Raw genomic sequence first — 13,377 nt, forward strand, 5'->3', positions numbered from 1 at the left:
TTTTTTTTTTTTTTTTTTTTTTTTTGAGACAGAGTCTCGCTCTTTTGCCCAGTCTGGAGTGCAGTGGCACAATCTTGGCTCACTGCAGCCTCTGCCTCCTGGGTTCAAGCAATTCTCCTGCCTCAGCCTCCTGAGTAGCTGGGACTACAGGCATGCACCACCATACCCAGCTAAGTTTTATATTTTAAGTAGAGACGGGGTTTCATCATGTTGGCCAGGATGGTCTTGCTCTCCTGACCTTGTGATCCGCCTGCGTTGGCCTCCCAAAATGCTGGGATTACAGGCATGAGCCACCTAATTTTTAGGCTCCCGGCCTAATTTTGTATTTTTAGTAGAGATGGGGTTTCTCCATGTTGGTCAGGCTGGTCTCGAACTCCTGACCTCAGGTGATCTGCCTGTCTCGGCCTCCCAAAGTGCTGGGATTACAGGCGTGAGCCACTGTGCCTGGCCAGAACGTTAGAACTTTCTCACCCTGGGTGGAGGTGGATCTGAGAACCTACCATTCCCTTTCATCTCTCTCCACGGGTGCAATGCAAATACCAGTTGTGGTTGTCTTAATTGGTGTTTAATAGCATATAATAAGCATTCTATCTTTTTTTCCTTTTCTCTAAATATCTTGATTAGAAATGAAGTTTAGGCTGGACTTGGTGACTCACGCCTGTATTGCCAGCACTTTGGGAGGCTGAGGCAGGAGGATCACCTCAGGCCAGGAGATTGAGACCAGCCTGGGCAACATAGCAAGGCCCTATTTCTACAAAAAAAGTTTTAAAAACTCAGGCAGATGTGGTGGTGCACACCTTAAGTCCTAGCTACTTGGGAGGCTGAGCTGGGAGGATCGCTTGAGCTCAGGCGTTTGAGGCTGGAGTGAGCTCAAACTCACTGCGCTCCAGCCTGAGCAGCATAATGAGACCCTGTCTCACATGAAAAAAAAAAAAGACGTTTGTTTGCATGAATATTTTAAATTCCTTTTTTTCCCCTTAATCATACAGCATTGGCATCGATAAAAGTCAGAATTCCCAGGAACTTGAGCAGAAGCTGCTAAATTGCCAGTAATTGCTCCTTTGGCCTTCTAGGGACTGACTGCAAAGAAGAAAGGAAAGAATCAGGCAGGTAATGCTTTCCGTGGCTCGTTCTCACTGCCAGGCCATCTGTCTCAGTCCTTAGGGGCACCTCCAGGGAGAGAGACTGACAACAGAGCAGGGGAAGGGCCCGGCCTGGACCTGAAGCCATTTGGGCACAATGGAGAGTTTTCTTTCTATGAGGAACACTGTTTACTGATCTGGACACTGGGTACTTGTTTTCAACAATATGCCTTTGAGTTTTCCAATTTGCTTAACCCAGCTGTGAGAGGGAGCATTGCCTTTTTCTCTGGAGTCAGACTTTTGACCTGCCTTTCTAGGAGTTTGTACTGAAAGCTGACTTGTTGAGGGTGTCAGCTCGTAAATAGCCCTGGAGATTGTAAAGGTGGTTGATAAGAGGGTATGGTGGTTGGCTCTGAGACTGCATTGAAGGGACCCTGCCAGAAGGGTGATGGTGGCAAAAAGGTGTGTCACCTTGGTTGCCAGTGGCCTGGCTTGTACCTGAGTCAGTGCTTTCCACTGTGTAAGGGCACTGATAATGGGCATTCTCTATTCCCTGCCACCTGAAGACCAGAGTTCTCCAAACTTGCAGTTGACTCTCAAACACAGCCTCTCTTCATTTGTTCTTTTTTTTCTTTTATTCTCTCAAACGTTCTCCTATCTAACCCTCTTCCTTTGATGCCTTATGTGAGTGTAACAGTCTGTAATTACAAAGCAAATACTTTTTGCATTCCTGATTTTTTTTTTCGCCCCTTGCAGTTGTGCTTTGCAGTAGAGTTAGCACTCAACAAACATTTGGTATTTGAGCAATTGAGTAAAGAGATAAAGAAAGGTAGATAAAATCCAGGTTTTCTTGTTTTTTGTTTTTTTGAGATGGAGTCTTGCTCTGTTGCCTAGGCTGGAGTGCAGTGGTGCGATCTCGGCTCACTGGAACCTCTGCTTCCCGGGTTCCAATGATTCTCCTGCCTCAGCCTCCTGAGTAGGTGGAATTACAGGCACATGCCACCATGCCTGGCTAATTTTTTTATTTTTGGTAGAGGCCAAGTTTTGGTACGTTGGCCAGGCTGGTCTCCCAAAGTGCTGGGATTACAGGGATGAGCCACCGCATCTGACCCCCAGTTTTTTTTCATATACTCTTGCCCAGCCATAGGACACTTGCTCCAGCATTCAGGTGTGAAGTAGAAACTTGTACTTGAGATCCAAGCCTTATTCTAAGTACTAATATTACATTTTATCCAGTAAGCCACAGAGAACAGGCCTCTTTTGATTATGGTAGTAACTGGGGAGTGGAGACATCAGTAGAAATAAAAACAGAGTAATAAAGAACCTCATTGTTGGTAATTTGTGTGGTGAAAAAAAAAGACTCATGTTTAAAAAAATGTATCTGGGCTAGTCTTGGTGGCTCACGCCTGTAATCCCAGCACTTTGGGAGGCCAAGACAGGCAGATCACGAGGTCAGGAGTTCAAGACCAGCCTGACCAACATGGTGAAACCCCGTCTCAACTAAAAATACAAAAATTAGCTGGGCATGGTGGCATGCACCTATAATTCAAGGCTGAGGCAGGAGCATCACTTGAACCTGGGAGGTGGAGGTTGCAGTGAGCCAAGATCATGCCACTGCATTCCAGCCTGGGCAACAGAGTGAGACTGTCTCAAAAAAAAAAAAAAAAAAAAATCTGTCCCTGCTTCAGGGCTTAACATTCTGATCCAAGGAACTATTTTATGAGAAAAGGGAGATAAGAAAGCTACTGCCTTCTGAGTGAGAGGAAATATAGCAACTGGGTCTAGATGCAGGTGGAGTGCAGTGGTAAGATCATGGCTCAATGCAGCCTTGACCTCCTGAACTCAGGTGATCCTCCCACCTCAGCCTCCTAAGTGGCTTAGACCGCAGATGTGTACCACCACACCTGGCTAATTTTTGTAGTTTTTGCAGAGATGAGGTATCGCCATGTTGCCTAGGCTGGTCTCGAACTCCTGACCTGAAGCCATCCACCCGCCTTGGCCTCCCAAGTGCTGGGATTACAGGCATGAGCACCTCATGCAAGATTAAGGAAACTGTGTTGGTTATTCCATTTTTCAGGCATTCTATGCAGCTGAGTTCATAGGCATAGTTTGTGCTTTTTATGCCAGTGCATGTATACACCCACTCCTACTTTTTGTTATAAATATTACATTGGTGGGGGGCAGCCAAAGCTGGGTGGGGTATTGTTGAGGAACTTGGTCCTGGTGGTAGTCTCATTCCAGGGAGTATATTTACCAGGATCTAAAAGACTAGTCCGACGCTGGGTGTGGTGGTTCACACCTGTAATCCCAGGATTTGAGGAGGCTGGGATCAGCTGATCACTTGAGGTAAGGAGTTCAAGACCAGTCTGGCCAACATGGTGAAATCCTGTCTCTACTAAAAATACAAAAATTAGCCGGGCATGGTGGTATGTGCCTGTAATCCCAACTACTTGGGAGTCTGAGGCAGGAGAATCACTTGAACCTGGAAGGCAGAGGTTGCAGTGAGCCAAGATCGTGCCATTGCACTCCAGCCTGGGCAACAAGAGTGAAACTCCGTATCAAAAAAAGATTTTAAAAAATAAATAAAATAGAAGACTAGTCCCAGTGGCTGCATTTCTTGTCACTGTTCCTAGGTACTCACTGAAATGCTAGCTCACATCTTTCTGTATTCAGGAGGTTTTTTTTGAATTATCTTTGAACCTTGAACTTTTGCTTCTGCAGTGCTTCCTCATTCTCCTTCAAAACCTGCTTTCCGCTGAGTCTGCACCTAGGAGACCAGAGCGCACCTTGCCCTTCCCATGGAAACTCAGGCCGATCTCGTATCTCAGGAACCTCAGGCCCTGCTTGAGAGTGGTGAGGAATAGGGATTCATTCATTCTCTTAGCCATTCAGCAATCATCCATTGAAAAATTGCTCATTCACCAGGTATTAGGCTAACTACTAGAATCTACTAGAATCCACATGGGAATAAGACACACTATTTGCCATTCAGTAACTCATAGCCTAATGAGAAAGCTGACTGAACAGTAATCAATGACAGCTTGATAGGTTTGATAACTGAGGCAGATTTTTTTTTTTTTTTTTTTTTTGAGGTGGAGCCTTGCTCTATTGCCCAGGCTGGAGTGCAGTGGTGTGATCTTGGCTCATTGCAACTTCTGCCTCCTGGGTTCAAGCAATTCTGTCTCAGCCTCCTGAGTAGCTGAGACTACAAGCATGTGCCACCATGCCCGGCTAATTTTTGTACTTTTAGTAGAGATGGAGTTTCACCACATTGGCCAGGCTGGCCTCAAACTCCTCATGATTCACCCACCTCAGCCTCCCGAAGTGCTGGGATTATAGGCATGAGCCACCGTGACCAGCCATTTTTTTATTTTATTTTTTTTGGAGATGGAGTCTTGCTCTGTTGCCTAGGCTGGAGTGCAGTGGTATGATCTCTGCTCACTGCAACCTCCACCTCCTGGGTTTAAGCAATTCTTCCTCCTTAGCCTCCTATGTAGCTGGGACTACAGGTGCACACCACCACACCCAGCTAATTTTTGTATTTTTGTAGAGATGGAGTTTCACCATGTTGGCCAGGCTGGTCTTGAAACCTGACCTCAGTGCCCACCTCGGCCTGCCAGAGTTCTGGGATTACAGGCATGAGCCACCGTGCCTGGCCACTGAGGCAGTTTTGAAGGGTTGTGAGCACCTCACGTGAGATTAAGGAAACCGTGTCGGTCATTCCATTTTTCAGGCATTCTATGTAGCTGACTTAATAGGCATAGTTTGCGCTTTTTAGGAGCATGCTTTTAGAGGAAGCCCTTGGCAGTGATTTTGTGGGTCATAGGCAAAAAGAGTAAATAGCAAGCCAATAAAATATATTTTGCTTTCGTAGGGTGTCACTGATTTAGGAGCCAGTTTCAGTCTTAATGGGTGTTGTTCCCATGCTTATTAGAAGAAAGCATTTAAGGTCCTTTTGTTTGGTGACTCAGCAGGTCTAGTATCTCTGGGGTTTAGAGTCGCTGTCTTTTTTTTTTTTTTTTTTTTTTGGAGACAGAGTCTTGCCCTGTTGCCCAGGCTGGAGTGCAGTGGCATGATCTTGACTCACTGCAACCTCCACCTCCTGGATTCAGGCGATTCTCCTTCCTCAGCCTCCTGAGTAGCTGGGACTACAGGTGTACACCACCATGCCGGCTAATTTTTTGTATTTTTAGTAGAGATGGGGTTTTGCTATGTTGCCCAGGCTCGTCTCGAACTCCTGAGCTCAGGCAGTCTGCCCATCTCAGCCTCCCAAAATGCTAGGATTATAGGCGTGAACCAACATGCCTGGACTCTATAGAGTCTCTAAGAGATGAATATGTAAACTTGAGAATTGCAGAAAAAGGGTATGTAATTCCAGCACTTTGTGAGGCCAGGGTAGGTGGATCCCTTGAGGTTAGGAGTTCAAGATCAGCCTAGCCAACATGGTAGAACCCCATCTCTACTAAAAACACAAAAATTAGCTGGGCATGGTGGCAGATGTCTGTAATCACAGCTACTTGGGAGGCTGAGGCAGGAGAATTGCTTGAACCGGGAGGTAGAGAATGCAGTGAGCTGAGATAGTGCCATTGCACTCCAGCCTGGGTGACAGAGGAAGACTCTGTCTCAAGAAAAAAAAAGATAAGAGATCCAACACAGAAATAGGAAACATTTGTAGTGTACAAATTTGATCTGGGTTGGAGAGAAAGGAGCTGTGGGCATTGTGTTTTCAGTCAGGGCTGGGGTGGAGCTGCTGGTTTTTCTCTGGTCTAAGAACTTTATGCTGGGTGCAGTGGCGCATGCTGTAATCCCAGCTACTTGGGAGGCTGAGGTGGGAGGATCACTTGAGCTCAGGAGTTCAAGACCAGCCTGGGCAACATAGCAAAACCCATCTTAAAAAAAAAAGTAGAACTTCATGCAAGAGCAGGATCGTATATTTCTGGCCAAGCTTCGGTGAATGGACAAAAATGCAGTAATAACTAAGATAGGACTGGGTAGTTCATTGAGAAAAGAGTGACTGGAGAGAGAGGAGGGGACCTGGGGCAGACTGGAGACCAAGAATGACCAGGCCTGTGGCCATCTGCTCAGGCAGGATGGACCCGCTCTGATTGTGCCTCTGTTGGACACACCTTTACTAGGTGCAGAGACAAACTTAGAAATGTGAGAGAGTGGGTCCCATGTTGTCCCAGGACCCCTGGAGCTTTCTGTGGGTTGGGAAGTCAGCAGGTTGGGAGGTTACACAGCAGATGAACTCACTCCTCGGCCCTTTTATTGCCCTTCAGCTCTTCCTTCAAAAGTTCCTGACTTTTCTGTCAAGGACAGCCTGGGGGATGAGATGCTGGCAGCTGCACTCCTAAAGGCCAAGTCCCAGGTGAGCTGTGGTTTCCCTTCATCCTTTTCCTTTCCCTTTTCTATGCAGTGACATCTCATTCAGAGCCTTAAACCCTGATCTCCTCCATCAGGCCCATGGTTCTGTCCTGCTGAATCGTGGACCCTCGCCTTCCATCATGGAGTCTTGTCTCTTCCTCCACCCTGCCCTCCTTTTCTTCCTTTCCAAATGTGCATTCTTCAGCCCTATCCTCAGTGATATTTTTTTGGTGCTGCTATTCACATTCCTCACCCTGAAACTGCATACTAGCACGTGTTGTTTCAGGAGCTGGTAACATTTGAGGATGTAGCTGTGTACTTCATCCGGAAGGAGTGGAAACGTTTGGAACCTGCTCAGAGGGACCTCTATAGAGATGTGATGCTGGAGAATTACGGGAATGTGTTCTCACTGGGTAAGTAGTTGTGCCTCCTCAACAAAATTCACTGGTGTTTCTTTGCTTCTTTGTTTGCTAGTAACAATCTAGTCACTGAAAACAGCTATTTCAGATTTTTTTTTTTTTGAGATGCAATGGCATGATCTTGGCTCACTGCAACATCTACCTCCCAGGTTCAAGTGATTCTCTCACCTCTGCCTCCCAAGTAGCTGGCACTACAGACCTACACCATCACACCTGGCTAATTTTTGTATTTTTTTTTTTTTTTTTAGTAGAGACAGGGTTTCACCGTGTTGGCCATGCTGGTCTCGAACTCCTAACCTCAAATGATCCACTTGCCTTGGCCTCCCAAAGTGCTGGGATTATAAGCATAAGCCACCATGCCTGGCCTAAGGACTAACTTAGTCTCAGAAAATTCTAAGAACAATCTTAATTCATTTATAGAGCAGTTTGCAACTTATAAAGAGTTCTCATATACTTTTTTAAATCTTCACAGTAACACAGTAATGAGGCAGCTAGTATTATTCCTCATTTTACAGGTAAGGAAAGTAAAAAGTAGGCCAGGTGAGGTGGCTCACACCTGTAATCCCAACACTCTAGGAGGCCAAGGCAGGAAGATCGCGTGAGGTCAGGACTTCAAGACCAGCCTGGGCAACATGCTGAGACCCTGTCTCTACCAAATACCCAAAAAATTGGCTAGACATGTTGGCACATGCCTGTAGTCCCAGCTACTTGGGAGGCTGAGGTGGGAAAATCACTTGAGCCCAGGAAGCAGAGGTTGCAGTGAGCTGAGATTGCACCACTGTACTCCAGCCTGGGTGACACAGAGAGACCCTGTCTGAAAAAAGAAGTAAGTAAATAAATAAAGTGGAGGTGAGGATAGAGGTCTTAATGCCTTGTGCATGCATGGTCATTGGGCTGATGAGTGGCAAAATGGTTAAACACTTGGGGCCCAGTGTTTAACTCCAAATCTGGTACTTTTTCCATGTTATTCCTAGGACTTAATATATAATCCATAGACTTTTCCAAAGGATGAATGTGTTGTGATCCCTGAACACGTGAGGTGCTGCTGTGTGCCCACGTCTCTGTCGTCCCCTTCTCTGCTGGTCACCTCTAGGGACCTAGTGCCTCTGCTGCTCTGTAGAAACTTAGAAAGGTTAAGAAATTAGGCTGGGCACGGTGGCTCATGCCTGTAATCCCAGCAGTTTGGGAGGCCGAGGTGGGCAGGTCACCTGAGGTCAGGAGTTGGAGACCATCCTGGCCAACATGTTGAAACCCAGTCTCTACTAAAAAATACAAAAAAATTAGTTGGGCATGGTGGTGCATGCCTGTAATCACAGCTACTTGAGAGGCTGAGGCAGGAGAATTGCTTGAACCTGGGAGGTGGAGGTTGTGGTGAGCCAAGAACACGCCACTGCACTCCAGCCTGGGCGACAGTGAGACCCTGTCTCAAAAACGAAAAAAAAAAAAAGAAAATTAAGAAATTAGCTTGGCTGGACATGATGGCTCACGCCTGTAATCCCAGCACTTTGGGAGGCCAAGGCGGGCAGATCACGGGGTCAAGAGATTGAGACCATCCTGGCCAACATGGTGAAACCCCATGTCTACTAAAAATACAAAAATTAGCTGGGTGTGGTGGCGTGTGCCTGTAGTCCGAGCTACTCGGGAGGCTGAGGCAGGAGAATTGCTTGAACCCGGGAGGCGGAGGTTGTAGTGAGCCGAGATCACGCCCCTACACTCCAGCCAGGCGCTTGGGGATGGAGCAAGACCCCTTTTTAAAAAAAAAAAAAAAAAGAGAAATTTGCTTCTTAACTTTTAGGATGTGGAATTCCTTGTCTCTCACCCTAGTCTTAGTGGGCATTTTCCCGAGCATAGCCAGTAGGCCTTCCTGTCATTTGAGATCTCCCTGTACATTTCCCTTCTGTTCTCTGCAGATCTGGGGTCTGGCATTGAGTTCTGGGACTCTTGAGGTGAGCAGATAAACCTCCTTGTCCCATGTCTCTCCCCATGAGCAGGATTCCCATTTCTGTATCCTGCCACCATCTCTCTGCTAGAGTGAGAGGAAGAGCCAAGGGGCCTGGGTTTGAAGGGAACTGAGAGCAGAGAGGTCCTAAGAGGTACCTGTTCAGGTGAGGGAGAAACAGCTGTTCCTATCCCTAACACACATTGCCCTGTCTTTACTCTTTACAATATTAATTAAACTAAAAAGGTGGCTGGGCATAGTGGCTCACACCTGTAATCCCAGCACTTTTGGGAGGCCAAGGCGGGTGGATCACGAGGTCAGGAGTTTGAGTCCAGCCTGACCAACATGGTGAAACCACGTCTCTACTAAAAATACAAAAATTAGTTGGGCATGGTGGTATGCACCTGTAATCCCAGCTACTCAGGAGGCTGAGGCAGGAGAATCACTTGAACCTGGGAGGCAGAGGTTGGGGTGAGCTGAGATCATGCCACTGTACTCCAGCCTGGGCAACAGAGCAAGACTCCGTCTCAAAAAAAATAAAAGGCAAACTCTCTGGACCCTTTACATGTATCCTCTGTGCCCAGAGTTGCCTTTCGAAACTCCAGAGGAGCAAAAACAGAGAAGTCAGACACTGAGACTCTTTGCATAGCCTCATGTGTGAGCATAGCCTTTTTATGCATAGGGCCCAGAGGTGGACTCAGCCGTCTTGCCGTTTCCATGGGCTTGGCATTTGTGGCGTAATGACAGCCATGATTGCTCTTATGGGGCCATGTCAGGACTAGCATCCTCCCCCTTACTCCTTCCCACCTGCTGCTGTCTCCCCTCACCCTTCCCTCCTTTCCTCACCATCTGCCCTGTATTTGTTCTCCCTTCTTGGAGTCACTGTGTCCCCAGTTATATCCACCATCCTTGACCTCTCTAAAGGCCTTGTCACATCATTAAGCAATACGACCTTCCTCTTCTAATGTTGGTTTCCTACCTCTCTGCCTGATCCGTCCTCCCCTTCACACACATTCAGCTTCCTCTCTACTCCCAGCTCTCCTTGGTTCTCCTTGGTTTTGCTCTCTGCCCTGCCCCTTCCCTGTCTCCTTAGCCTGGATGTCTCATTTTGCCTTAGGTGCACACATATAAGGCCTCTCTGCAGGTATGTGCTTTTGGCACTATAAGTATTCATTATGATGATCTTGTCCTGTGATTTTCACTCTTTCTTCCCCAAGGAACCAGTGACATTTGCATTTTTTATTATGTCAGATGGTGAGACCAGAACTGAAAATGATCAAGCAGTTTCTGAAGACACAAGATCACATGGGGTCCTGCTGGGAAGATTTCAAAAGGATATTTCTCAGGGTCTTAAGTTTAAAGAAGCCTATGAACGAGAGGTCAGTCTAAAGAGGCCGCTGGGGAACTCCCCTGGAGAAAGATTGAACAGGAAAATGCAAGATTTTGGCCAAGTGACAGTTGAGAAGCTAACCCCCATGGGAGAGAGAAGCAAGAAATACAATGATTTTGGGAACAGCTTCACTGTGAATTCCAACCTTATCTCACATCAGAGACTTCCTGTGGGAGACAGACCCCATAAGTGTGATGAATGTAGCAAGAGCTTTAATCGAACTTCAGACCTTATTCAGCATCAGAGAATCCATACCGGGGAAAAGCCCTATGAATGTAATGAGTGTGGAAAGGCCTTCAGCCAGAGCTCACACCTTATTCAGCATCAGAGAATCCACACTGGGGAGAAACCTTATGAATGTAGTGATTGTGGGAAAACCTTCAGTTGTAGCTCTGCCCTCATTCTGCATCGGAGGATCCACACAGGGGAGAAACCCTATGAATGTAATGAGTGTGGGAAGACCTTCAGCTGGAGCTCCACCCTCACCCACCATCAGAGAATCCACACTGGTGAGAAACCCTATGCCTGTAATGAATGTGGGAAGGCCTTCAGCAGGAGCTCCACCCTTATTCACCATCAGAGAATCCACACTGGAGAAAAACCCTATGAATGTAATGAGTGTGGGAAGGCCTTCAGCCAGAGCTCACACCTCTATCAGCACCAGAGAATCCACACTGGAGAGAAGCCCTATGAATGTATGGAATGCGGAGGAAAGTTTACCTACAGTTCAGGCCTTATTCAGCATCAAAGAATCCATACCGGGGAGAACCCCTATGAATGTGGCGAGTGTGGGAAAGCCTTCAGGTACAGCTCAGCTCTTGTTCGCCATCAGAGAATTCACACTGGAGAAAAGCCTTTGAATGGGATGGGCATGAGCAAAAGCTCCCTCAGAGTTACAACCGAGTTAAATACCAGAGAGTCCACATGAAAGAGCCACACACCCATTTTCCTCACTTCCCCTGAGTCTCAAGAGCTCTTGCCTTATTCTATAAATCTCAACAGCTTAGGATGTGTCCCTTCCAACTCAAACCTTTCACTTTAGAGAATGGGGCAGACTGGGCAAATCGGTGAACTTCCCCAGAAATTGCACCAGTCTTAGAAAGTGACAAGGCAGGCAGATGATGGCATGCTGGGAAAAGAAAGCAGCTCTGGGACCAGTCACCCCATTTAGGAAAGGAGTTTGCACTAAACCGTTTTTTCCTCACAGCAGAGGAACCTTTCCAAGGTGGGGATGGAAGCACAGTTGGGACAGAATTCCATTGATTCCTTTAGCTGGAGTCCACATAGTCTGCACAGCCAGCAGTGGAAAGGACGCTCTGGGTCCTGTTATTTGCTAGGGAGGGGAAAGGGAGGCTGTATTTCAAAGCTACTGTTCCTAGTCCAGCTTTAAGTTTTGATAAGGAACATGCTGTTTTGTTTCATGATTTCATTAATTATGGAAATTTGTCATCGAGAGATTTTTATTGAGGGTGGAAGATTCCAGAAACATCTTCTGTGATGATGGTGTCTTTTTAGGGCTCTTAGAGCAGCCAGATCATGTTTCTAAGAGAAACCTGGTGATATTGCTGGTAGATCCCCCCACCCCCGAGCTGTCATGGGGCTGTCTGGGCAAATCTATCCAAGCAGCTATGAGGGAAAAGGTCAGAAGCACTTAGCATTGGCCTCTGATTCCTGTCCTCTCCTGTCTTCTTTCCACTCTTATGATGAAAGTGATTTTTCTCTAAATGCTTGGTTAAGGATGCTTTCAAGGACCTTCCACAGCCTGGCTGCCCTGCCCTCTCACCTCTGCCATCTGGCCCCAGTAGCCGGACTGCTTCTGCCTCCATCTCTGATTCTTCAGCAACTGAAGATTAATGCAGATAAAGAGCAAAGCCCAAAAGGAAGGAAAAAAAAAAAAGTGAAGCCCAGAGAAGGCAGGCTGTGCCTAAGCCTGGTGGCAGAGCTCCTTGCTGGGTGAGGATGGTGCTCCCTGAGTTTTCCCAACCGACAGGATGACCTTCCATTGTTTTCCCAACCCTATTCATCCTGTAGCATAAATGAAGTGCACTATTAAACAGAATAGTTTTTCAGGAGAGATTGAGTGTGGTTTTGTGCAGTGTTTGGATCAAATATTTCAGTTAAAACAAGACATGTTGGTGACTATAAATGGAATCTGAGGGCTGGGCGTGGTGGCTCACACCTGTAATCCAAGCACTTTGGAGGCCAAGGCGGGTGGATCACCTGAGGTTGGGAGTTCAAGACCAGCCTGACCAACATGGTGAAACCCCATCTTTTAAAAATAAATAAATGGAATCTGAAAATTTAAATTTTTTTTTTTTTTCTTGAGACAGAGTCTTGCTGTGTTACCCAGCCTGGAGTGCAGTGGCATGATCTCGGCTCACTGCTGCCTACCTCCTGGATTCAAGCAATTCTTGTGTCTCAGTCTCCAGAGAAGCTGGGACTACAGGTATGTGCCACCACGCCCCCCAGCTAATTTTTTGTAGAGATGGGGTTTCATTATGTTGCCCAAGCTGGTCTCAAACTCCTGAGCTCTTGCAACCTGCCGGCCTCAGCCTCCCAAAGTGCCGGGATTACAGGCATGAACCATGGTGCCCAGCCTAAAATTTGTAGGCCAGGTCCAGTGGCTCATACCTATAATCCCAACACCTTGGGAGGCCAAGGCAGTGGGATCTCTTCAGACCAGCCTAGGCAATATGGCAAGACCCTATCTGTACAACAAACTTTAAAAAAAAAGTATACTTAAAGGACCAATTTGGATAAACAAAAAAGGAAAAAAAATGTAGCTGGTCTTTAAAATAAATAAATAAATAAATAAGCCAGGTGTGGTGGCTCACACCTGTAATCCTAGCACTTTGGAAGGCTGAGGTGGGTGGATTACCTGAGGTCAGGAGTTCAAGAGCAGCCTGGCCTTCATGGTGAAACCCCGTATTTAAAAAAAAAATTAAAAGTAGCTAGATGTGGTGCTGCACACTTGTGATTCCAGCTACTTGGGAGGCTGAGGTGAGAGGATTGCTTGAGCCCAGGAAGTTGGGGCTGTGGTGAGCCACTGTGATTGCACCACTGCACTCTAGCCTGGGTGACGGGGCAAGACTGTCTCAAAAATAAGGGCTGGGTACACTGGTGGCTCATGCCTGTAATCCCAGCACTTTGGGAGGCTGGTGCAGGTGGATCACCAGCCTGGCC

General features: G+C 46.9%; 1 protein-coding gene across 8 annotated transcripts in view; it reads left to right on the forward strand.

The window, feature by feature from the left end:
• Positions 1-12,268, forward strand: part of ZNF3 (zinc finger protein 3) — a 14,336-nt gene extending 2,068 nt beyond the window's left edge. For 2 of the 8 annotated variants that reach the window (XM_032255254.1, XM_032255251.1), the window contains exons 2-6: positions 990-1,110; positions 3,804-3,935; positions 6,362-6,450; positions 6,733-6,859; positions 10,056-12,268. In XM_032255254.1, the coding sequence (XP_032111145.1) occupies positions 3,881-3,935; positions 6,362-6,450; positions 6,733-6,859; positions 10,056-11,122 (1,338 nt within the window). In that variant the 5' untranslated portion in view covers positions 990-1,110; positions 3,804-3,880 and the 3' untranslated portion in view covers positions 11,123-12,268. Of the gene's footprint in view, positions 1-989; positions 1,111-3,615; positions 3,936-6,361; positions 6,451-6,732; positions 6,860-10,021 lie in introns of those variants that run through there. The other 6 variants (XM_032255258.1, XM_032255259.1, XM_032255252.1 and 3 more) reach the window with 6 other exon arrangements.
• The last annotated feature ends 1,109 nt before the right edge of the window (positions 12,269-13,377 follow it).

Source organism: Sapajus apella, unplaced genomic scaffold, assembly GCF_009761245.1.
Source record: "Sapajus apella isolate SASKATOON/1434 unplaced genomic scaffold, GSC_monkey_1.0 scaffold88, whole genome shotgun sequence".
NCBI classification, from domain to species: Eukaryota; Metazoa; Chordata; class Mammalia; order Primates; family Cebidae; genus Sapajus; species Sapajus apella.